General features: G+C 34.3%; 1 protein-coding gene across 1 annotated transcript in view; it reads left to right on the top strand.

Moving 5' to 3' along the window:
* Positions 1-13,843: 13,843 nt before the first annotated feature.
* The window catches only part of LOC150094594 (BTB/POZ domain-containing protein 6-like), a 35,803-nt gene continuing 25,973 nt past the window's right edge, over positions 13,844-23,673 (top strand). Inside the window, exons 1-2 of the mRNA XM_090411596.1 lie at positions 13,844-14,064; positions 19,129-19,181. Coding sequence (XP_090267722.1) covers positions 13,844-14,064; positions 19,129-19,181 — 274 coding nt within the window. The remainder of the gene's footprint in view (positions 14,065-19,128; positions 19,182-23,673) is intronic.

Genomic DNA, 23,673 nt, shown 5'->3' with positions numbered 1-23,673 from the left:
ATTTTCCCAAGCAACATGTAAAGGCTGGCTGAAGCTCACTGGCTAGTGCTACGTTGACTGTGTATGGCCTGTGTTTAAGCAACAGAGTGAAACGACGTGAAATGGCTATGCACGCGCATGAAATCACAATGCTGCTGCGAGGACCTGGAATCTCCTACAACCGAGCAAGCCAAGGTAGCTTTGACTAGATGAGCAAGCATCGGCCTTCGATACACAACGGAAAGCTCAATTATTGCGGCACAAGCTTAAGACGTCTTCTGTCTACAAAAATAAAAGCCTATAAATGCATGCATTTATTAACAAATAATTATTACTCTTTCTGAAGTAATGAGTTTGCGCAGCAAGCATAGCAAGCATGGAGAATTCCATGCCTTCAAAAGTGTCGATGTAAAATTTGGTCTCATTCCGTTTATTGGTTTTAGCTACAGATGCCTCCAAATAGTTATCTCATGTTTATCCAACATGAGATAAACTGGACCACAACCTCAAACCTTCATATATGCCGTGACGAGGTGGAGCGACGCATAGTCGAGTCTAAGGAAATTGTTATGGACCCTTATCACGTAAATAATAACCTCAGCTATAATCTACCGGACTCTTTCAGCTCTGCTATCCGATATTAGCACACGCGTGAAATCAGACGCACACAGCTAATTAACAATAGAACTTCAACACGGACTGTAGCTACAGTTCAAAGCTAACTGAATTTTATAATATTCATTTTATAGTAATACGATGTTTCTTAGTGTTTATTTGTTTTCTATGTTCCCAAGCCTGAAGAAGTCGGACAATCCGATGAAACATGTTGCGTTTTGAATAAATTTAATTGTTATTCTAGTCTCGGTTATAGTCAGTATATATATTCATATATATATATATTCATATTCATATATTCATATACATATATATACATATTCATATATATATATATTCATATTCATACATATATATATTCATATTCATACATATATATTCATATATATATATATTTGCCTTCATGAGACAAACACATTGTTGTCTCATGTCTCGAGTTATTAGAATTGTAGGTGAACCGGCTTATCAGCTCGGAACTCGGGGAATTGAGCGCTGTAGGCGTCGGGGGGGGGGGAGAGATTGCCTTACTATATATATATATATATATATATATATATATATATATATATATATATAGATAGATAGATTAGTTTTATATATATAGATGTCTTTTGGCATTAAGGGTAATTATTAAGATTAGTGATCGGAGCTTGTTCCACCTCTACCACGAGTTGCCTTAGGCTTGCACTACCTGTAGGATCAGCTAGTCTTGCATCACTTGCAGGCGCAAACTTGACATTTTTGTCGGTTTGCTTGCTTGGGAAAAATGGAGTAAAACCAGGTTTAAAATTGTTTGGTATCTTTAACATAATTATACCCAAGGTAAAAATATTTTCTACAGTAGGGCAATTAATTATTTATATATATATATATAAATATATATATATACAGCAAAAGTGATAGGGTACATCCTTCCGTACTCCTCTTGATATGCCTTTTCATCCTGATATTTGTTTAAATTTGACTCTACTATTTTATTTTTTATTTCTTATGTATATGTATTTCTTCAATAGACTGTAAGAGTTGGTTTGCTGTATTTAGATTATTTAATATTTTAAATGAGTTTTGTCTCTTAATTTTATCAAAGGATTTTTTCTTAATCAATGAAAGCCAAGTACGTTTCTTTTCCAAATTCTTCTCTTTCCAATTAATTATTTTAGAGTGAAAATTGGGTCTATGCAAGAACAGCCTGTTCTGAGTCCATTCTGTTCTAATAGTTTGTCGTCTGCAATACTGTTTACTTTCGCTTTTAATATTCCAGCATATATTTGTACGCGCATTTACGAGACGCATCCCCTATAGTTATTGAGTCATGTTCATTTCTTTCTTTATAAATTGGAATAATCATTGCTTTTTTCCCCAATAGTTTAGGGTGTTTCCAGAAATCTAGACCATCTTAAAGAATATTAAGATTCTTTAATTAAATATTTCACTTGCATTTTTGAACAGTTCCATGTTTATATTGTCTTCTCCTGGTGTTGTGGTATGAGAAATGGCACTCCATGATACTTTTTTTACTGAGCTATCTGGAACATCGTGCCTGAGGGTTCAGTGCTGGTGGATGAAACTAATCCAATGTGTGTTTCTATGTAAGAAGATAATTTATGCCGTATAGGTATATATACCTGACGTTGGGGATAATTAAATTACAGTTTTTAATTGCAGTGTGATTAAACATTAAGATTTTCTTTAATATTCTTTAGTGTAGATTGTACAATTTTGCCAAAGATATTTTAGTATGCTCTGCCTAAGCTACAAATACGATACCGAATTATTCAGTATACCAGTGCATAATATAGTCTGTAAAAGTTTATGAGATGCTTTGCATTTAACGTTACACGTTCTCCAATGTGTAATTTAATTTGTAACATCTTGGATATGGGTTTTTCATTTTTGATTATGATCTACTGGTAAGTGTATGCCCAGATGCTGGTAGCTATAGACCCGTTGAGTAGCTTCGCAAAAGCTGTCATTTCTGGGGTCACAGGAAGTGATATGATATTTAATTGACAGGACTACTTCTCTACCCTTCAGTTCAAATATAATTAATTTACTTAAATATAAAGAGCCAATCGGCTTCATTTCGGCGATATAAACATCATTTAAATTAAGGGGATATTAAATTCCACACTGTTTTAAAACCGAATACGAAACTCAAAGATTGGAATCAGAGAGTTTCATGCCGAATATAGTAAACTATAAAAGTATCGGCGATTACTAGCGTGAGCTAATGCAAGTAGTCCTAGTACGTAGTACAATACCAGGCAACTCGCAGCAAAGGTGGTTAAGTTCTGATCGCTATTCTTGGTATTTTCCATAACGTAAAAACACATTTCCTAGGAAATGTATGCTGTTATTACATTATGGCGGGAGGTCACTACCCAGACCGGTTTAAGCCTTTTTTGATGCTTCATCAATGAGTAGCTAGACCAAATAGATACCAAAGGGTATAGAGAAAAGAACTTATATACTCTTCTAATACGAGTTGTCAAACAGGTGCACCCATTAATTTACTTAAATATAAAGAGCCAATAGGTATTCATTTGTTATTAATTTGGTATTAATTTGGTCTAGCTACTCGCTGATGAAGCCTCAAAAAAGGCTGAAACCGGTCTGGGTAGTGACGTCCCACCATAATGTAATAACAGCATACATTTCCTAGGAAATGTGTTTTTACATTATGGAAAATACCAAGAATAGCGATCAGAACTTAACCACCTTTGCTGCGAGTTGCCTGGTATTGTACTACGTACTAGGACTACTTGCATTAGCTCACGCTAGTAATCGCCGATACTTTTATTTTATAGTTTACTATATTCGGCATGAAACTCTCTGATTCCAATCTTTGAGTTTCTTATTCGGTTTTAAAACAATGTGAGATTTAATATCCCCTTAATTTAAATGAGAATTAATTTAGTTTTCTGAATACTCATTTTGATTTTTTTTTTTCACTGAATCATGTATGCAGGTTTGATAAATAAGATTCCCAGTTAGGTTTTAGGCTTGACATGTCGCTTCTTGAGAAAACTATTACCGTCTTATCAGCATAGATGATTAGGTTCCCTTTCAGTTCCATCGAACAGAGGTCGTTTATATAGATAATGAAAAAAGTCAGAAGATTCCTTAATTTTATCTAAAACTGAGTCTTGAGGAACACCAGTCTTGATGTGTTGGTATTCGCTCAAGCTGCAGTATTTTCGAACTGCTTGGCATCAATTTTCTAAATAAAATTGAAACCACAGGTGTTGGAAATTCTCAGAAAGAATTTTTCTTTATAAATTAATTTGACTTAAAAGTAATCTCATCAGGAATTAAAAAAAAAAAAATCAAGAACAAACACTGCGATACAGATAAATAAATCGAACACGTACATTAAGCTTACGTTACCGGGATTATTTAATAAAACAACTTTAAAGTTGGTTATAGAGTCACATGTACCGTTTATGACCTTAAAAGTAAACAGCATAAACACCCCAGTATAACACTACAGCTACCGGCATGGGAATAAGCCTTTTATCCCCAGTTTGGAGGTGCATGAAATCAAAGGGCAGTGCACGTTGTTTATTTTTCTTCAAGGACGGTTGCAGCTCAGAAATGAATTAGAAGTGCGGGTGTTTACAAGACATGTACATTTTTGTAGTGGGCGAACCACGGGAGGAGGTAACAGTGAAGTAAATGCGTGCCAAACAAATCTCTTACATAATGTATAATTTGTCTCTTGGCTGAAAGTGTAAGAGTACGCATTTCAAAACATTGAACGTGTAAAACAATTCCAATATTACGATTTTTAAAATATCACTGTTTGATGGAATGGACAATGTTTTCTTCTAAAAGTCTGAATTTGATTTGATATAAGCTGACTGTAATTAATATTGGCACAGCTTGTAGGAAAATTACATCACTTGCCACGGATACATTTCTGAAGGCTTGCATTTTGCACTTAATAATTTCATTTGCCAAAATTCACGGTGCTTCCACTTGTATTTAAACAAATACAGTACATTTTTACTGCATCGAGAAGTAAATCTACGTCAGTTTTACAAAAGGCGACCGCCTTTGTGAAAATTTATTAGTGTTGATTGCCATATGCCAGCACCTAATTGATGTTATTCAGAAGTACGGAAAATGCAGTTTTTGAAATCTTTATCCGCAAACTCATGATTTTTTCCCTCATTACATTTCACATCAGGTGTTATTTTAGTTATTAGCAATGAACCATTCACTTCCTTCATTTATACTAAATACGTAAGCATGATTTATTAATCGAATTGTGGAAATTTGAAACCAAATTGATATTGTTCAAAAGGAAAGTATGAAAGATTAAAAGGTTAATTCGCTCGAAGCATATTTACGCGGCATATATTTATAGAAAGACATTGAACTTCTCGTCAAATGATATAAAACCACATTATCAACTCGAAAACTCATAAAGAAAAATCAGTTTTTAAGAAGCATGCCATCTAGATAATAGAAAACTGCAAAAAACTTGGGTGTGAAGGTATACATAAAAAAAAAAAACACTCCTCTATTCTAAACTTATTTTCTACAAAATACAGAAACCGAGAAGAAAAAAGTACACACTATTTAATGAAACTGCTGAAAAGCGCTTCAGCATGTTATCATTTCATCAAGGCTGCCTGGAGCTTTGATCAGGGCATTTCACCTGAAAGCGAGTTAACCTTTCTCATGCGAGGATGGAAATGTTTTTTCCTCCCAGAAAAACTAGAGTTTTTCTTGCTGAAAGACAACTGAACCGGATAGAAAAACACACGCAATAATTTAAGGCCAGTTGATTTGGTCTTAATTCAGAACTACTCACCTTAATCCCATTTTCCTTTAGCGCTGTCTTTTCTAGCTGTTATCCGCCGACGATTGACATCCTTCAGGAGTTTGCATGCGACTTCCAACCGCTGCTCATCTAAATCTAACGACAGATAAACATGCTTCAAAAAACTTTGTAAGTGTTTTTTTTTTAATTTTTCTAATTCTTTATTCATCATTCCTATTTTATTATTTTCCGAGATAACATGTTAAAATTTTTTTCTGCGCCAATCGCCTCAAACATCAGAAATGTACCCACTCGTATATTCAGTATGTTTAGCTTAATCCTCCCTTTATTAACTCCAATTACCTGCCTTCTAGGGATTTCGGGAAATAATGAAATATGACACTTCTTTCCCTTCAGGAATAACAGAAACAGGATTAAATAGGTGAAACATGATTGAAAAATCTTTAGGAATGATGATTTTTTTTCCAAATTTTTACTCTGAATTCGTATATATTTTATTATTATATTCTGAGAAATCCTTTATATCAAAGATTAATTATCCGAGAAACCCTTCATATCAAATAATAAATAATAATAATAATATTATTATTATTAACAGTATGTTATTATTAGTACTAGTACGTGCATTATTATTATCAGTAGTAGTGATAATAATATTGATTTTCAATTCGAAAATCTAAATATTATTCCATAATTTTAGACTGCACACCTGATGTAAGTAAAACAGAACAAATGACAATTATTATTCACTTTGTTTCCTGTGACAATGGAATTGTCAAGATCAGGGAAAACGTTTTAGGTTTTGCAGATATATCAGATTCCCCAGGACGTGGTTTATGTGCAACAATAATGGAACAACTGGAAAAATGGAACATTCCCATTGAAGATATGCGAGGTCAAGGTTTTGAACAATGGGGCAAATATGGGCTCCAAAATTTGCTTTTGAACAAAAATCTTCTAGCTTTTTACGTGCCATGTGCTGCTCATACTCTAAATTTAATCATTAACGATGCAGCCAAAGTGAATGCAGATACAATTAGTTTCTTTGCAATTATTCAAGAAATATACAATTGTTTTCATTCTCTTACAAACGTTGGGCAATCCTTTTAAAGTTTGTAAAAAAAATTAACATTGAAACAGCCATCAGATACGCGATGGGAAAGTAAAATTAATGCAATCCGCCCTCTACGATATCAGTTACGAGAAATTTACGATGTACTTTATGAAATTCTAAATAATGAAAATTTTAATAAAGAAACTCAGCATGAAGCACAAACATTATTTGCTAAAATAAAGGTCTACAAATTTATTTGCTCTCTTATAACTGGGCATGATTTACTTAACAGAATAAATCCTGTGAGTAAAATGCTTCCAGACAAAAATATGAACATTACACTTGCTTTAGAATCTATCGAAAACTTAAAAATATTCTTACAAGAGTATCGATCAGATACAAATTTTAAAAAGGTTCTAAAACGGCAAGAACTGAGTGAAGATATGGACGGAGAACAAGAATTTAAAACTGGTATTGAAGTCCGACGACGAAAGAAGGCACGACATTTTGACTACGAGCTCATGACGAAACGCCACAATCGCCAGAACTAAATTTAGAGTGAATGTGTTTTATACACTTCTAGACGTTGCAATGTGTTCGTTAATAGAACGTTTTGAACAACTAAAAACATATTATGATAATTTCAATTTTCAATTTCTTGCATAGATTACTACAAATTAATAAAGAAGATTTACGAAAAAATTTTGACGATTTAGAGATTCTCTTGAAGGACGGCAACAATAAAGACGTAAATGCAATAGAATTATATGACGAGTTATGTGCTTTCCGGGATATTTTTCGGAAGGATAATTTAAATATTCAAAACCTTTTCGATATTCTTAATTTCATTGTGTCCAATAATTTATCCTTCCCTAACTTTTCAATTGCTTTAAGAATACTATTAACCTTACCTGTTAGTGTAGCGAGCGGTGAACGTTCCTTTTCCAAGTTTAAATTGATTAAAAGAAGGTTTTAATTTAAAACCTACTTAAGAACAAGTATGTCACAAAAAAAGGCTTGTTAGTTTGGCGTTAATAGCTATTGAAAATGATGTATGTGCGGAATTAGACGTTAACACCATTATTTCTAATTTTATGAATATGAAATCAAAAATCCTAAAATTTTAATTAAAAAATATTTCAAGTATATTTATGTAACTTAATTTATTTTCTGTTATTCTGTAAAGATGTTTTTTTTGAATACTTATATTAAATGTTCTAATTATTTCTGAATTCTTTTTTATTTTCTCATCTATCTTGAATTTCTTTTATTTTTCTAAAAGATAGTTCCACTTATAAAAATTATTAAAAAATTTACACGTTACTAAGAATTTAGTAACGTGTAAATTCTTGTAAAATGCAAGAATTTTTTAAACTTTAGTTCAAATAAATTTTAATTTTAATTAAAATTCATTTTAATTTTGTTAGCATTTCAGGTCGGTGAGAAGGCTATAATCCCTGTATCATTATATTCACCGATTAAACTAAAGTGGCTTTATCAAAATTTGCTTTAACTTTTGAGAATTTTTTGAATATTCGGGTTTTTAACGATTATCCTGCCTAGTCAACACCCCCGGTTCGTTACATTTAGCGAACCAACGTGTGGCTGTTCTGTCAAAATTTATTTAAGAAATTTCAAATAATTTAAATTTTTATTATCGTAAAAGAACCACACACGCCTGGATCGTTACAGGGGGCGCTTAGATAGACATTGCATGCGGGCGGCAAAGACCCTAGCGCCGGCTTTGATCTTGAGTAACGTTAAGTATTGTTACCGAACACTTTTAAAAAGTAGTTTGCGAGAAAAATTACTTTTCGATGAATTATGAAAAAATTCATTGAAAAATCATCGCTGAATTATTTCTTTTGATGAATTGCATTTTCGTTTAATTGTTTATTCGATGGATATTGCTTTTTCCGATGAATCGTTTATTCGATATTGTTTATTCGATGAATTGCATTCGATAAACTCTCTTTCGATTAATTGTTTTTCGATGAATTGCATTCGATAAACTCTCTTTCGATGAATTTTCATGGAACCATACATAATGATATCCACAGTCTTCCTATACAGAGTTAGATATATCAGTACATAAATTACATTGGGCTGCTAACAATAGACTAGTCCTCTCCAAAGCATAATATGATCTGTATGAATTAACGAGATATTTTCGTAGCAATTCAATCATAGTAAACAATGCCAAAACCGAAATTTTAATTATTAATAACCTAAGAATCCCATATCCAGTGCAAATTACGCTGCACGGTGACAGACATCATGGTATTATCAATTCGAACCAGTGGTGCACCCAGGGGGGAGAGGTACCCCCCAAAGAAAAGGAAAAAACACTAGAAAATTTTCCAAAAATCTTTTTCTAATTAAAATTCTCTTTTTATTTATGATGTGTGGTGTCTTCTATTTCTATACTACTTATGAAATAGCGATCACTGCAGATGCTCAGTCACAGATCGTATGAGATGCGTAGTGTGTATTCGCAAATCGTCTACTCACCCCCCCCCCCCCCCCCCCCAGGTTAAATCTTGAGCGCTCGGCCACTTCCAGGATTAAATCCTGAGTGCGCCACTGATTCGAACAATTTAATTTGCCCTGAAATTACATCCGTAACATATACACGGTGTCCCATAAATTTGTAAATATTTGAATAATTCATAAAAGTCGGAAAAATTAGTGTAATTGAGTACTGTTAAATTGTGATTGAAAAAATTCCTAAGAGAATTCATTCTTTCATAATTTAACAAGTAAAGAACCTATATTAGAAAATTTGCTTGCATCTAAGAGTGTAAACTGCATATATGTGAACAAAATTGGATATATTAAACAAAAGGAAAATAATTGTGAAAATGCATAATAAAGAAGTGTTATTCCATTATGTAGAAGGATTACTTAAGCTAGTTAAATATTGGCAGTAAAATTCTAGAGAAAAAGAACGTTAAAGTATGATTAAAGCAGTATACCATTCCTAGGAATTAGATAGACAAAGCTTAGATTAATAACTCACAATTTTTAACGATAATTGTAGCGTAATCCAACGCCAAGAGCACAGGATTAAAGGAAGTTGCCGCAAGCGTACTAGTGTGCACACGGCTCATGATAAGTAGGCAGAAAACAAGTCCTCTACCGAGAGATATCGCGTTGAGCTCTATCGATGAGTCGAGAGGAGGAAAGGAAGATTACGGAAGGTGCCGATAGGATGCGGAGATATAAAAGAGTTAGGAACCCCCCCCCGCCCACACACACAGGGCTTTTTTCCTGGTTAATATAATTAACGGCTATTTTAGCCTGTTTTTGTTTAGGAGTGTCCCTTATATGTAATACATTGGCTAACTCAAAAGGGGTATATACATATATATTTTAGGGCATTATGGGCGAGTGTAGAAGGCAATTATGGCAGAATAAAAAATGTGGAAAAATTATGTGCATACCTTGATTTTGTTTAAAGATGCCTTCTAAATCCAAGCTCTTGTTGAAAGGGGGGGAAGGAACATGGGGATGTACTTGAGACATGGGAAATAAGTTTGGGAACCTGGGTTACTATTAATAATATATATATATTATTTTGTTGTGGGGAGAGGGGGGGGGAAAGAAGGATATCCTTATGTGGAAACTGGGGCAAGGGTTTACGGGGTGTGGACCGTTTCGGTCATCGTCGGAACTTTGTGGGAATGACTGTAGGGCTATGTTAAGGCTGCAAGATGTATCTGCCAAATTTGGGCATTTGTTGTCGCTAAATGGCCGGAGGCGTGGCTTAATTTGTAAGTTTTGGAACGTCCAACATTCGGAAATTAGGTAGGGGCGGTGGACGTTGATTGAATTACCATCGCATTTTAAGGCAGTAGTTTCGGATATTCTAAGCATCGTTTCGTTTTCTTGTTTGTCAATGATTATGGCTTTGTCAATTTGGGGAATGTGTTTTAGTTTGACAAACATTGACAATCATTGATAAACAAGAAAACGAAACGATGCTTAGAATATCCGAAACTATTGCCATAAAATGCGATGGTAATTCAATCAACGTCCACCGCCCCTACCTAATTTCCGAATGTTGGACGTTCCAAAATTTACAAATTAAGCCACGCCTCCGGCCATTTAGCGACAACAAATGCCCAAATTTGGCAGATACATCTTGCAGCCTTAACATAGCCCTACAGTCATTCCCACAAAGTTCCGACGATGACCGAAACGGTCCACACCCCGTAAACCCTTGCCCAAGTTTCCACATAAGGATATCCTTCTTTCCCCCCCCTCTCCCCACAACAAAATAATATATATATTATTAATAGTAACCCAGGTTCCCAAACTTATTTCCCATGTCTCAAGTACATCCCCATGTTCCTTCCCCCCCCTTTCAACAAGAGCTTGGATTTAGAAGGCATCTTTAAACCAAAATCAAGGTATGCACATAATTTTTCCACATTTTTTATTCTGCCATAATTGCCTTCTACACTCGCCCATAATGCCCTAAAATATATATATACCCCTTTTGAGTTAGCCAATGTATTACATATAAGGGACACTCCTAAACAAAAACAGGCTAAAATAGCCGCTAATTATATTAATAGTGTTTAAGAGGAGCAGCATGGGAATTTCCCAGAAATTATACTTAATTTTTCCTGGTGGTTTTGGTTTTGGTGTGTGGACTTCGCGAGTGGAGGGACGGTTCGAGAGCGTGAGGGGAAATCTCTGCCCTGATGCCCGGTAGACGGAAACGGTAGATGCCGCGTATCTACCGGCAAGGTTATGCGTTGAGAGGTCCGAGGTGAATCACATTACTCAAGAAGAAAAGGGTGGTCTGCGATGAGGCCTCAGAATCTAGGTAAAAAGGCAACACGTGCGTAAGAATGACTTTTCCCCAAGAATCCTAGGGAAAGGAAGGCATAACCGACTGAAACGAATGGGCCAGCATATAATCGAGGAATTTCAGGTGCCAATCCCAGCACAAAGAAATCAATTTGAGGGTCAAAGGATGAGTAAAGAGAGGAACAAGCACAGGAGATATCTATAATACGGTATCGTGAAATTTATTGTTAGATAGTGTAAATGAATGATATGTGAATCAAGATCTAAGGACTTAACAAAGATAAAACTTAGGACAAAACAAATAAAACAAATTATAAGTTGCGAAAGTAGACAAGTGTAATTTAAAGAGTGATAACCTTAGGATGTGAATACAAGGTGATAATGTATATTCACTAGATTTTAATTAAGAGAGAAATTAGGATCTTATGTGTGAAGTGATATAGAACAGCTCTATTGTTAATGCTATGTGAGTTATGAGAATTTACTGTTCGTATTTGATAACTATGATAGCACATAAATTTGTAGTTTAGAAATGATCTTTCCGAGACTTCCATGAACTGTATATATGTTAGAATGTTAAATAAATCTTTTGCTTACTCTGATTCAGTTGTTTGTTAGTATTATCCGATGCACCACTTGCTAAATATGCGAACCTAAGGGAGAGATTTGAGTAGCGTGTCTACAGTCGCGATTGCACGGTTGTTAGTCACTGAGGTATAGCTCGGTGTTCGCTTCTTGTTTAAGATTTTTTCCTTTAAACTAATTGTCCTAAGTGGCGCAGCGAAAACAAATAAATGTCTTAGGATTTTATGAGAAGAACCTCAGAAGCTTTGTTACATTTGGATTTTGGCTCTACCCCAGGGCAAATCCCTCAGATAGTACCACGTGACACCAAGAGGCGAATAAACGTAAAGAACATAGATATAGTTCGCCCACCGATTTGAGGTCCCTCGACACTTCTGCGCATGTCAGAAAAAGGAGAATCCATTCCGATAATAGGGTAATCAGTCTGTCTTCTGGGATGTAATAATAAACAAACTGAGTTTGTTTATTATTACAGGTCGGAAAATTTAGTTTTTCTTTTACGAACATTGCTGTTTTTAAAGTGTAACTATTTTGCTTGTATAACAGTTGGAAAAAATGTACGTAGAGTGTTAATACGTGCAAATACTGCGTTCTACATAAAACAGTGTCACTTCGCTCCATGATAAGTTTCCTTTTATGCTGGGACTTTTTAAAACAAAATCCAATTTCATGAAGTATTTTCCTCAAAGTTTATCTTTTCCCAGGAAAATTAATTTTTTTTTTAAGCACAGGAATCAATTTCGGAACAGTTGGCACTCTTTTCTCGACCACGTAAAATTCGTGAATAGCTCTTCTTATAACGTCTACATCAAAATCATTCAAAGCTATGGTTTCGATGGTTTTCTTTTTCTGGCGCTTTTTTTTAGGAGATTTAAATTTTGGCTTACCTTCACCTTTTGATTCCCTACGAATTCTTTTAACAGTCGACCCCAATACACCAGCAATTGCACTTGCACGTTTTATGACTTGAGAAAGGGGAACAAGAAGACGGCCTTCTGACGATTCTTTTTTCGCAGAATGTCAGCACATTATTCAATATTCTTTTGCAAGAGCTACTGAAACGTGTAACAATAAAACTTATTGACTGTACTGGATGCATCATACAAATTAATAATAAAAAAATAATGCAAAAAGAGAACAACAAATATCAAGCTAGTACTAGTACAGCGACAGACAAGAAAGCACGTGATTTCGCATGTTGGCGACCAATTCGTACATCCTTAATTTCTTTCTCCCCTTCAGCATGAATCGACTATTCTTGGCACAAAGCCAAGAAGGAATCTAGAAATGGTGGGCGAACTATATCAAAGTTATTAAGAAAAGGTGACACAACAGTACGATTTGCACGAAAGTGAACCGTAAGGTGGGGGAATGAATTTTTTGGCAGGGAAAACATTTTAGTTCAAATTTTCAGCAATAGAGGGTGTTGTACCACATATGTCATTTGTGAGATACATGCAAATTGGAATCCCATAAAACACAGGGTGTACTGCTGGCAGCTCCTAATGAATTCGTGAAAATTCCCAGTCGTTGGTACAAACAGAAATGTTTTTGTGAAAAGAAAGATTTGTTGTTGTGATGCTGACATTGGTGGATAACTCATTGCTAGTGAAGTTGTTTTACGTAAGAAGAGAATCGTCAGCTGAAAAGTTTCGAACACAGAAAAGAATGAAGAAAGGTCGAGGTCCTGTCACTGCAAAATGCTATTAGAATCTCTAATACGGCATTTTGAGGAAACTGGAAGTTTGTCAGATTGCCTTCGCACTGGAAGCCTAGTGCTATCCGAAGCCGTATCAGCGTTGTGGTATGTCAAATGAACGCCCTAGCCACAGAATCGATGAGCGGCGATGATCAGTGCATGGGAAGCTATAAGAATCACGGGCATAGCGAAAACGTCCATATTCCGCATCTTCATGGTGTGTTAAACGTATCAATACAAGCTGAAGCTGCAATCTCTTCACCAGCTGTTGCCAAGTGATACCTCTAAGCAGGAGGAATTCGCAATGTCGGCTTTGACAAAAGCTGCAGAAGATCCACAATGGCTGGACAACATATTTTGTACAAATACTATCAAATATGGACACAGGACAATCCAGTCACCTACACACAGGAGCAGTTGCATTCATCACGATTCACTGTTTCGTGCGGCTTCATTGCATCCATCATTGTTGGTCCCTTTTTCTTTGAAGAGCCATATGCAACAAGGAGCTGGAAGACGTGATCAGTAAATGCACAGTGCTACTTGTAACTGGTACGCGATAACGTGCTACCATGCTTGGGGGAAAAAATGTTCTTCACGCAGTCATGTTCATGCAGTACAGGGCACAACCTCATATTGCATCTCCCTTGAAGCAGTTGGTCAAGAACATTTGGTGAAGAACGACTCATTAGCCATAATTGCAATTCCGCATAGCCCCCCCCCCCCTCGGTCTGTGAACTTGATACCAGTAGACTTTTGGCTGTGAGGTTATTAAAAGTCCCGAGCGTACCTGAACAGCCTATCTGCCTTAGTGGATTTAAAAAGATGCCATTCGCTGCAAAGCCTGCTTGCATCCACCCGGATATGCTCCACGTTTCTGCAAATGCATTCTCACCAGCTTGCAGCATGCAATTGTTTGTGCCAGTGGACACGTTAAACAAACAATTACTGTAGTAATATGTAACGGCTTACCTACATATGACTAAATAAGTTTTCAAAGCCATTCTGACAGTCATCAGTAGAGTCGCCCTCTATCGGTAAAGGTGTAAACTAAAATTTTTTGCCCATCAAAAATGCCCCCTCCCCTACTTGCAGTTTACTTTCTTGCAAACCGCACTCTAATATACCAATTTTTCCGATTTTTATGAATTATTGAAATATTTACAAATTCATGGGATACCCTGTACTAAATACTTAGGACTTCACATCGACAGTTACGTTAAATGGGCCAAACACATCAAAATCCTTCAAAAGAAAGATCGCATTTTTGAAGCCAAATTGTTTCAAATAAAGGATATGACACTAATCAACACTAAGAAAATTATTTATCATAGCATCTGTGAAACAATGCTGTTTACTAATAAAATAATAACAGCCTATATGAACACTGCAAGCAGTCACCTGTCCAAATTAGAAGCGTTCCAAAAGAATAATTTCCACTGCTCTATGGAGATACAATTCCTTTAATGGCCTACATAAAATTTTAACTTTATCAAATTTTATGTGAGGCCATTAAAGGTAAAAACTAATAATGACAGATAATAACAACTTAAAAACTACTTCAATAATGATTACTGTAAACTAGTCTGATCAATAATCTTGCATACAACCAACCAGTTATCGACCACTAGAACTACGGAGGTTGTACAAGCACAATTAGCACAACATATCCGTAGAACTGAAAGGCTACATAGAATTAGTTATCTAGTAGTCTAAAGAGAAAACACATGTGCATACACACCGAAACACCAACAGTAAATAAACAATAATCCCACTGCCTTCACGAAACCTAATCTATTTTTGAAGACGGTTGGATTATAAGCCCTACTATAATCCTATTACAACAATTAACTTTCCAGGTCACGTTACCTTAACCGATATCATGAACAGAACATTGCCCCTGTTCTTAACCCTTAAAGATATTAATTACTCCTACGACAGTGAGTTTCATCCCTGGATGCCTATCATAATAATATTTTTATCTTAGTCTACATGTATCATTTTTCTTTATACCTTTATAACTATTTATCTAGAAATTAATTTTGCACTGTATCAGATTTTGCAATTTTTGTAATTTTGCAGAGTACGATATATATATATATATATATATATATATATATATATATATATATATATATATATATATATATATAAGGCTATCCTTGTATAGCCATCAAAAAAAAAAAGTTCTGAAAATGCAGTTGAGTCTTTTTTCCTTATAGTTACTCTATGTTTCGTTAATTTCTTTCGCATTTTGTCTCATACTATGTTTTCCCACGGTTCTGTCCAAAATAACATAATAGAGTTGAAGTCTAAGAGCCGTTTTGTTGAGGCTACATGTTACTTCCTGTAGTAATATCCACCAGCGACAGGTAACTTTGCATCTCTTGATGCGGAGTTTGTGATATGGCTCTCTCTCTCATATATATATATATATATTTTTTTTTTCTTCTTCTTTCAAATTGATTGGTTATTTTTCTCTATTTTACTTTTAAAATACAGTTATCCACCAGCGACAGGTAACTTTACATCTCTTGATGCGGAGTTTTTGATATGGCTCTCTCTCTCTCTCTCTCTCATATATATATATATATATATATATATATATATTTTTTTTTTTTCTTCTTTCAAATTGATTGGTTATTTTTCTCTATTTTACTTTTAAAATACAGTTAACTACATATTCTAACAGAATAACTGAGAAATAAATAAATAAATTGTGTGTGTGTGGCATTTATCTTACCTTAAAGATGTGTTTCATTACCGGTCGCTATTTTGCGGTACCTAGGTGAGAAATCGTGTGTTTGGGTTGGACTTCTTCGTTACGCGTTTTCTTATATTTCATATAAATATTAGCTCTATATTATACTTTGTAATTAGTTAAATTTCCATGTTACCAAGTTCCAACGTGTTGTCATTTCATGACTCATATCTTCCCTTTTGATGTTTTGTGCGGTCCTTCTATGTTTTTATGACACCAACATTCTATTCGATATTAGAGATTATCACTTTGGAGTTTTTGAGTATGTGAACGAAATGTTTTCAGATAACTCAGAAAACGTCAGTAGGTAGCATTAGACAACTTTCTAAATTAATTAATTAATTACAGGATATCAGTTTCCGAACTTTTTTTTTTCTAGTTTGGTGGAGGTATCTACAGATATAGTAACAAAATTGTCACTTTTCAGGTGAAATCTTCTCCACGAAAAATACTGGCTATTAATTTAATACCCGATTCCTTTTGCTTCCAAGAGTTGAAAGAGTTACTTGAAATATTTGAGGACTTGCATGAACAAATAAAACTTTTAATTAATTGAGTGGATTTTCAAAAAAAAAAAAAAAAAGTCTGGTTAGTTTGTGGCAAGAAATTTCACAAGAAAAAAAATCATTTCTACTTTATTAATTTCAAAAGATGCAATTACATTATTAGCTATCAAATCACCTTTTTTTAAAGTTCTCCTAATGGAATAGCATGTGTTGTCAAAAAAAAAAAAAATGTAACTGTTAATTTTACTACAGTAACAAATTTCCAATGGTCACAAATGAATAAACAAACATTCAGATGAGAGTCACATTGTCAAAAACCACATGATGGCAATTTCACAAGCATGAAAGAACCTTTGAACAACAGTGCAAATTTAACAATAAGAATATTAAGGAACAAAAAATAGATTGTATTTTTCACTTTATTTATTTTCTGTATGTTAGATTCAGTAAATACAATTTGTAAATAATATTTTACTCAAATAAATGTATAAATTTAAATGAATAAATGGATATCGTTGATGTTTTTGCAATTTAAGTAAGACGATATATATATATGGTCTTACTTAAATTATTATTATTTTTTCTTGTGAAATTTGCTGCCGCAAACTATCCAGAGACATTTTTTTTTGAAAATCCACTCAACGAATTAATAGTCTTATTTGTTCATGCAAGCCCTCAAATATTTCAAGAAACTGTGTCAACTTTTGGAAGCAAAAGGAATCAGGTATTAAATTAACACCCAGAATATTTAGTGGAGAAGATTTCACCTGAAAAGTCATAATTTTATTACTATATCTGTAGATACCTCCACCAGCCTAGAAAAAAACAGTCATGTTTTAAGTGCGACTGTTAGAATTTGGTTATTTTACAGAGAGACGGTAGATATTTTAACCCATCACGTTACCAAACTTAAACAGCTTGGTGTCAGAAAAGAAGGTGCATTTTTCTTTTCTTTTCAAACATTTGTACATGATAAAAGTTTAAAAAAATGTGACTGGCAGTCGAAACGTTTCCATTTTTTCAAGGCTGAAATTTGTAAAAGAACATATTGGAACTACCAAGATTATTGTGCACCTGTAAATATTTCAAAGATCAATAGAAAATTATTATTATTATTACCGAAATATTATTAATCATGAAAATCCGGCTTATGAATTGAATGCTGTAAAGTACGAGTATGATAAATTATTATAGGAAACTTTAGTTGTATAATTCGAAAAATTTGCTCTGTAAATAAATCCAGTAAACATTTTCAGTAACCGGTAACAAAGGTTGTGATGTCAGCGAGTTTGGTCGATTGGTAGAGCATTTGCTACTAATAGCTCACAAAAAGTTAAGTAGGTTTGAGCGCAGTCAGTAGTTAGAAGGGGTTAATCATTCGATGGTGGTGGCACATTCTCCCTCGATGAGTCTTTGGACTTCCTGTCACATAATAATAATAATAATAATAATAAGGACGATGAAAATAACTGACCACTTCAAGACATTCATATCCAAGTGGAAGGTCACAGCCTCTTGTTTGAAGAGCAGAAATGCTTTATACATGGAAAATGTTATACTGAATGATTAAAAAGCTACCAAAACAGCTAGCCAGCTAACTAGTACAATCTTTGCTATTCATGTGGTTAAGTATATCAACACGAGATTCTAAATCTAGTTTCAAAAACGGAACACATAATCAGGGAATACATTTTTTATAATTTTTAATAAATATTTCTGCTAATACTAATTATTTACATATAATGACATTAGTTAAACGATAAACTCTGAACGCTTCTGTTAATTTTCTTGAGTAGAATATCGCACAATGCATTGTTGAAATGAGATGTTAGTTGCCGCACTGCATATTTCATCGTCCATATTGTCATCATTAACATTTATACATGAAAAATAATTATTTCGACCATGATCATAAAATTTGCTTATACGATATTCCTTGTTTAGGATTTCTTCTGTAGCTATAGCTTGTTTCTTATTCATGAGAAATTTAATTGTTCTACAGCAGTTGATAAGAGAAGATCTCGGTTTAACGCTTTCATTGCCAAGCTGAAAATTGGAATTTCGTGTGGTGGCCAAATTGTTTTTATTTTTTTATTTAGTTAGCGACGTCCACGCAATAATGCGTGATCGGCCGTTTGGTGAGAACTCGCATCCCGCGATATCGCGTGATTGGCAATGAACGTTAACTACTTTGTTTTGCTACCATGATATGCATTAATCAGCAAATATAAAATCGATATGTATCAAAAAAAATCAGAATGCTAGTTGTTAATTTGCTCTGAATACACATCTTTTTATTTACTTATTTTTATATTTTCGCAGAATGATGTCTGGAACAACAGAAACGAACATTGTGAACGCAGCCAGAAAGAGAGGTGGGTTGTTAATATTATTTTATTAGGTTAATATTTAAAATTTAATGGAAAAAACCTACTGCTAGCATAACAAATGACATTTTTAATAATAGTATCATAATAAATAACAAAAAAAAAAAAAAAAAAAACGAAAGATTTTCTCTTCATACACTGTCATGCCAGAAGTGGCACAGAAGGTGCAGGAAGAATAAAATTGCTATTGTCTACACAAAATGCAATAGCAATTATTCTAACTGAACAACCGCTATTTTAAGATGTTTATTTATTTCTTGTAAACACCTTAAAATGAAACGAATGCTTTGAACTGAAATTTATCTTACATTTCAGTAGACTGAAATACAAATGAAAAATAAATGCTGTAAACAGTATATAATGAAAGTTAAGATAAATTTTCATATGTAGTACTCATTGCTAAAGTCTAATAGTTGCTTACATAAGATACTACAGTGCCCAGCCTTGCGATTATCATGACTCGGTGAGGCCCCATTCTCAGAGGAGCCCCGCACTTCCAAATTTCTAAGAAGATTTTATAATAGAATTTTTGATGTTTCAGAGTTGTATTGATGTGGGAAATATTTTAGTATGTATTTAATATTTATAAATTATGTTTTGCAAATATTTTGGGACCGCACTAATAAATTTTTCCAGAGGCCCCGTAAAACCTCTAGCTGGCCCTGGCGATTATACACCTATGTGACAAAAGTATTTGAACACCTTAATTGTGATGCAAATTTCGGATCCTGCCATACGTGATGTAAATATTCAGGGAGTGTCTGCGTAAGTCTAGTAATGAAAGGTGGATGTGTGCATATTTTGCATTGTACACATCCATAGTCTCTGCATAACGTGGGATGGTAGTTGGGTGTCAGTGGTCATTTGTCCGTGCCATTGCTCCTGTCTCAGCATACCGAAATCTACCGTTGCTTATGTGATTCGTAGATGGAAAGTTGAAGATGCTACCGTATGAGGAAAATGCCCTGGAAGGCCACCGACACACACACACACACACACACACACTAACCGAGATAGTGAGCTCTGTCTCGGAATATTCGAGCATCCCGCACGTCATAAGCATGTGTGTGTGTGCGTGCATATTTTATTATACTATTTTATTCTTTATCGCATTTCTACTCGCTTGTAAGCCTATAGTACATTAATACCACTGTTCGTTCGTTAAAGAAATAATCCGGAAACCGTTCTCTCCAAACCAAACCAGAAACATTTTCATGTCATTTATGGGTACAAGCAGGATTTCTTGTAATAACCGTGTTGACAATCTCACACCGAGCAATAAAAATTATTTATCACTTTATGTTCTTCATTCATATATAGTAACCTCATGTTGATTTTACAGTATTTTTCTTAGCCACTTCAAACGTACGATAGCAAAATCTTTCTTAGAACACTCAGTAATTTTCATAATCATTGGGATATCCATTTTTATAGATGGATATTATGCTACCTGTGTTATAGTGGTCCGGCATTCATCCTTCTGACCAGCCCTTATGAATTATGCTGTGCAACCACTGTAAAACGTTTTATACCTTCACATTCGAACACTTTTGATCGAATATCATCTACTACAGCTTCTTTATGCTTAAAACGACTTAAGGAAGCTGGAATATATATCAGCACTACCAGAATCGATATATACTTACATTTGAATGTTGTCTTTGATATTATACAAATTAAGTGGATATTATAGAAACTACAAGAATTTCGTGCCGAATACAGAAACTATAAAGTTTCGGGAGATCCAAGCGTAAGCAACCTGCAACCTTTCAGGACAGGGGCAACTCGTAGCAAAGGTGAAGTACGTTCTGATCACTTTCCTTAGTATTTTCCAGAATGCAAAGCACATCTTGTGGACATGTATGATGCTATGCATTATGGGAAGAGGTCACTACCCAGACCGGTTTCGACCTTTGTTGAGGTCTCATCAGTGGGATTCATACCCAGATGTAAAATACCCAGGTTGAAGTGATGCACAAGCCATACGAGTTGCCAAAAGGTGTCACATCTTAAAAGGTACCAAGAATTACTGAAATAAAGAGCTACAAGGCTTCACTTCGTAATCCTTCAGTAATCCTCTTTGATATTTTCTACAACTGTTTCTGTCACTGCATCTAATTTAATAATCTTTCAAAACAATTATACCAGGAATATATTTACAGTTTTTATGGCTCGTTTTTATCATTTTAGTTTTCTGTTATAATTTTTATTTATTAATTTTTATAGTAATCAAGAGGCACGAAAACCTTTTCCACTTTCTTGATATTTTTCACTGTGTTCTTACTAAGACCTTCCTTCTCGAACACCTGCTAACTTAAATGCCTGTAACATTTCATCTGTTTTCTCCTTTCTCATCACTGCCACTTTTGCTTTTTGAGATCGCCATAAATTTTAGATTTTTCTATCTTTGAAACATTATTATCACCTACCCGAGTGAATCAACCAATGATTTCTTCCAAGTCTCAAGGCCCAAGATCTGGTTTTTGTTTTTAAGCGATTTCCTTTTTTATTGAATTGCTTGAATCAACAGTTTACACCTGAAAGCTCTTTGGCTGCATCCTTTCATATACATTTATATATTTTCTTTTCAGTGTGATACTCAATTTTGTGCTGTTCAAAATCAAATAGTGATCACCTCCTGCTTCATATCCGTGAAGTTATCACAATGTAAAATAAGGTAGTTAATAAAACTTTTCTTATTCCTCGCGTCTTATGCATTTGTGCACAGCTTTAGGTTCACACATGGTATTAGAAATTACGAATATTTTAATGGTATACGCCTTCTGAATATTTCTGGGCAGAAAGCTAGAAGATATTTACCGTTATTGACTGCACCGTTCTTTTATCCAAATATTCTCATATTTCTATATGCTTATTATTCATTTACTACTCTGCCGCTATCTCAAAAAAATCTTTAATATTTCCTGGAGAATATGCAAAAATAAATGTCTTTTGTACAATTTCTTATTTTGAAAATTGTCAGTATCTTCACCTTGTTCTTGAAATTTTCTAATAATCAATAAGTTTATTTTTGACTTAGTGCTCAATGCTACAGTTATATCTTTCTTTCACTGATCACTACTTGCCTAAATGTAAAATTTTAGTAATTATTATTACTAAATAGTAATTATTATTTAATTACTATTTAGTAATTATTAATAATTTAGTAATTATTATTACTAACTAGCGAAAGCAGGCGAGATTATGCTAATAATCTCGCCTGTTTTCGCTTTCTTCGCCTTGGCAATACCATTAGGCCAATTCCACTTATTTTAATTCATACAGTACTTCTTTTGTTGATGATGCTATCTTTATTTCTGCTGGCGTTTGAGCTTCCATTAGTGAGTTTGCCCTGTTCTTCCCCGGATCCTTGAGGGAAAGAGCAGGGGTCCTTGTTTAATGCGAGAGGCTTCAAAGCTTCAGCCTGAATGTCAATTTTTTCATGCTGACCATCAAATCTTTTTTTTTTTTTTGGTTTAAGCTAAAACAGAATAAAATTTGGTCACTTGAGTTGTTAACAAATTTCACTCTATCCTCGTTCTTGCAGTATCCAGCGAGATACCGTCCAGAAAAATACACTACGAGAATGAAAGTATTCGACGCTAGTTCAGAAGCAGTTTGAACGTCTTTTCCCATTTAAATAGCTTAGATCTTTAAGCGATCCCATAGCTTAAAATCTGAGATGATGGATGATGATGTACGCATTTTCAGGATGACGTACGTATGAGAAATGTAACTGAATGTGAGATTTACAAAGAAATTTCTACATTGACTTTCTCAATTAAGATTTTTTGCTAAGCATACTTCAGAAGTGGTTAACACAAATTGCTGAAGAAAAACTTAGGATAAATAAAGTTCTTTCAGGCCAAACAGAGAGGATGAGATTTTTTCTGTCAGATAGATAGCTGAGAAACCACCAGAATTCAACAATGATCTACATTTAAGATTGGAGTTAGGGAAAAGAGTTATGATAATGTGCTAAGAGAAAAGCTGCTATTTATAACAGTAAGATTATAAGTTGGAAACCGCTGCTGCTGGAAACTATCTGATCTTTTTTTTCCCTGCTCCAAAAATTCCTATATGTAGCAAAGAGACAAAAGCTTTCTTGAAATCAATCCATGAAAAATACAAGTTTATTTCCACCTTTTCAAATTTATCAAAAATCACTTTGCCAATTAAAAATTGGTTTCGTGTTCCTTTGAAGTTCTTTTCGTTCAATCTGAAGATGCTTATAACCTTATAAATGCTAATTAATCGGACTTGATAGTGGTCCAGTGAATTATTTAAATATTGTTGGCAAGCTATTTCCCAAACATCCTCTTCTTTTCCATCCAAGTCTGGTGGAGGTCCCTGATTAGGAACTTCAAGCATTTTAATGCAGCTGGCTTGTCAATCCTCTGCTGCATCCTTCTACAGGTAAGTATTTTGTGGCTATAGAACTGTGACTTCACGGGATCAGTTTGTCTGTTCTGAGGGACCA

Source organism: Typopeltis vanoorti, chromosome 21 (genome assembly GCF_054136105.1).
Source record: "Typopeltis vanoorti isolate ZY-2024b chromosome 21, IOZ_Tvanoo_1.0, whole genome shotgun sequence".
Taxonomy (NCBI): domain Eukaryota; kingdom Metazoa; phylum Arthropoda; class Arachnida; order Uropygi; family Thelyphonidae; genus Typopeltis; species Typopeltis vanoorti.
The sequence above is the reverse complement of the archived record's forward strand: the minus strand, read 5'-3'. Positions and strand labels throughout refer to the sequence as shown.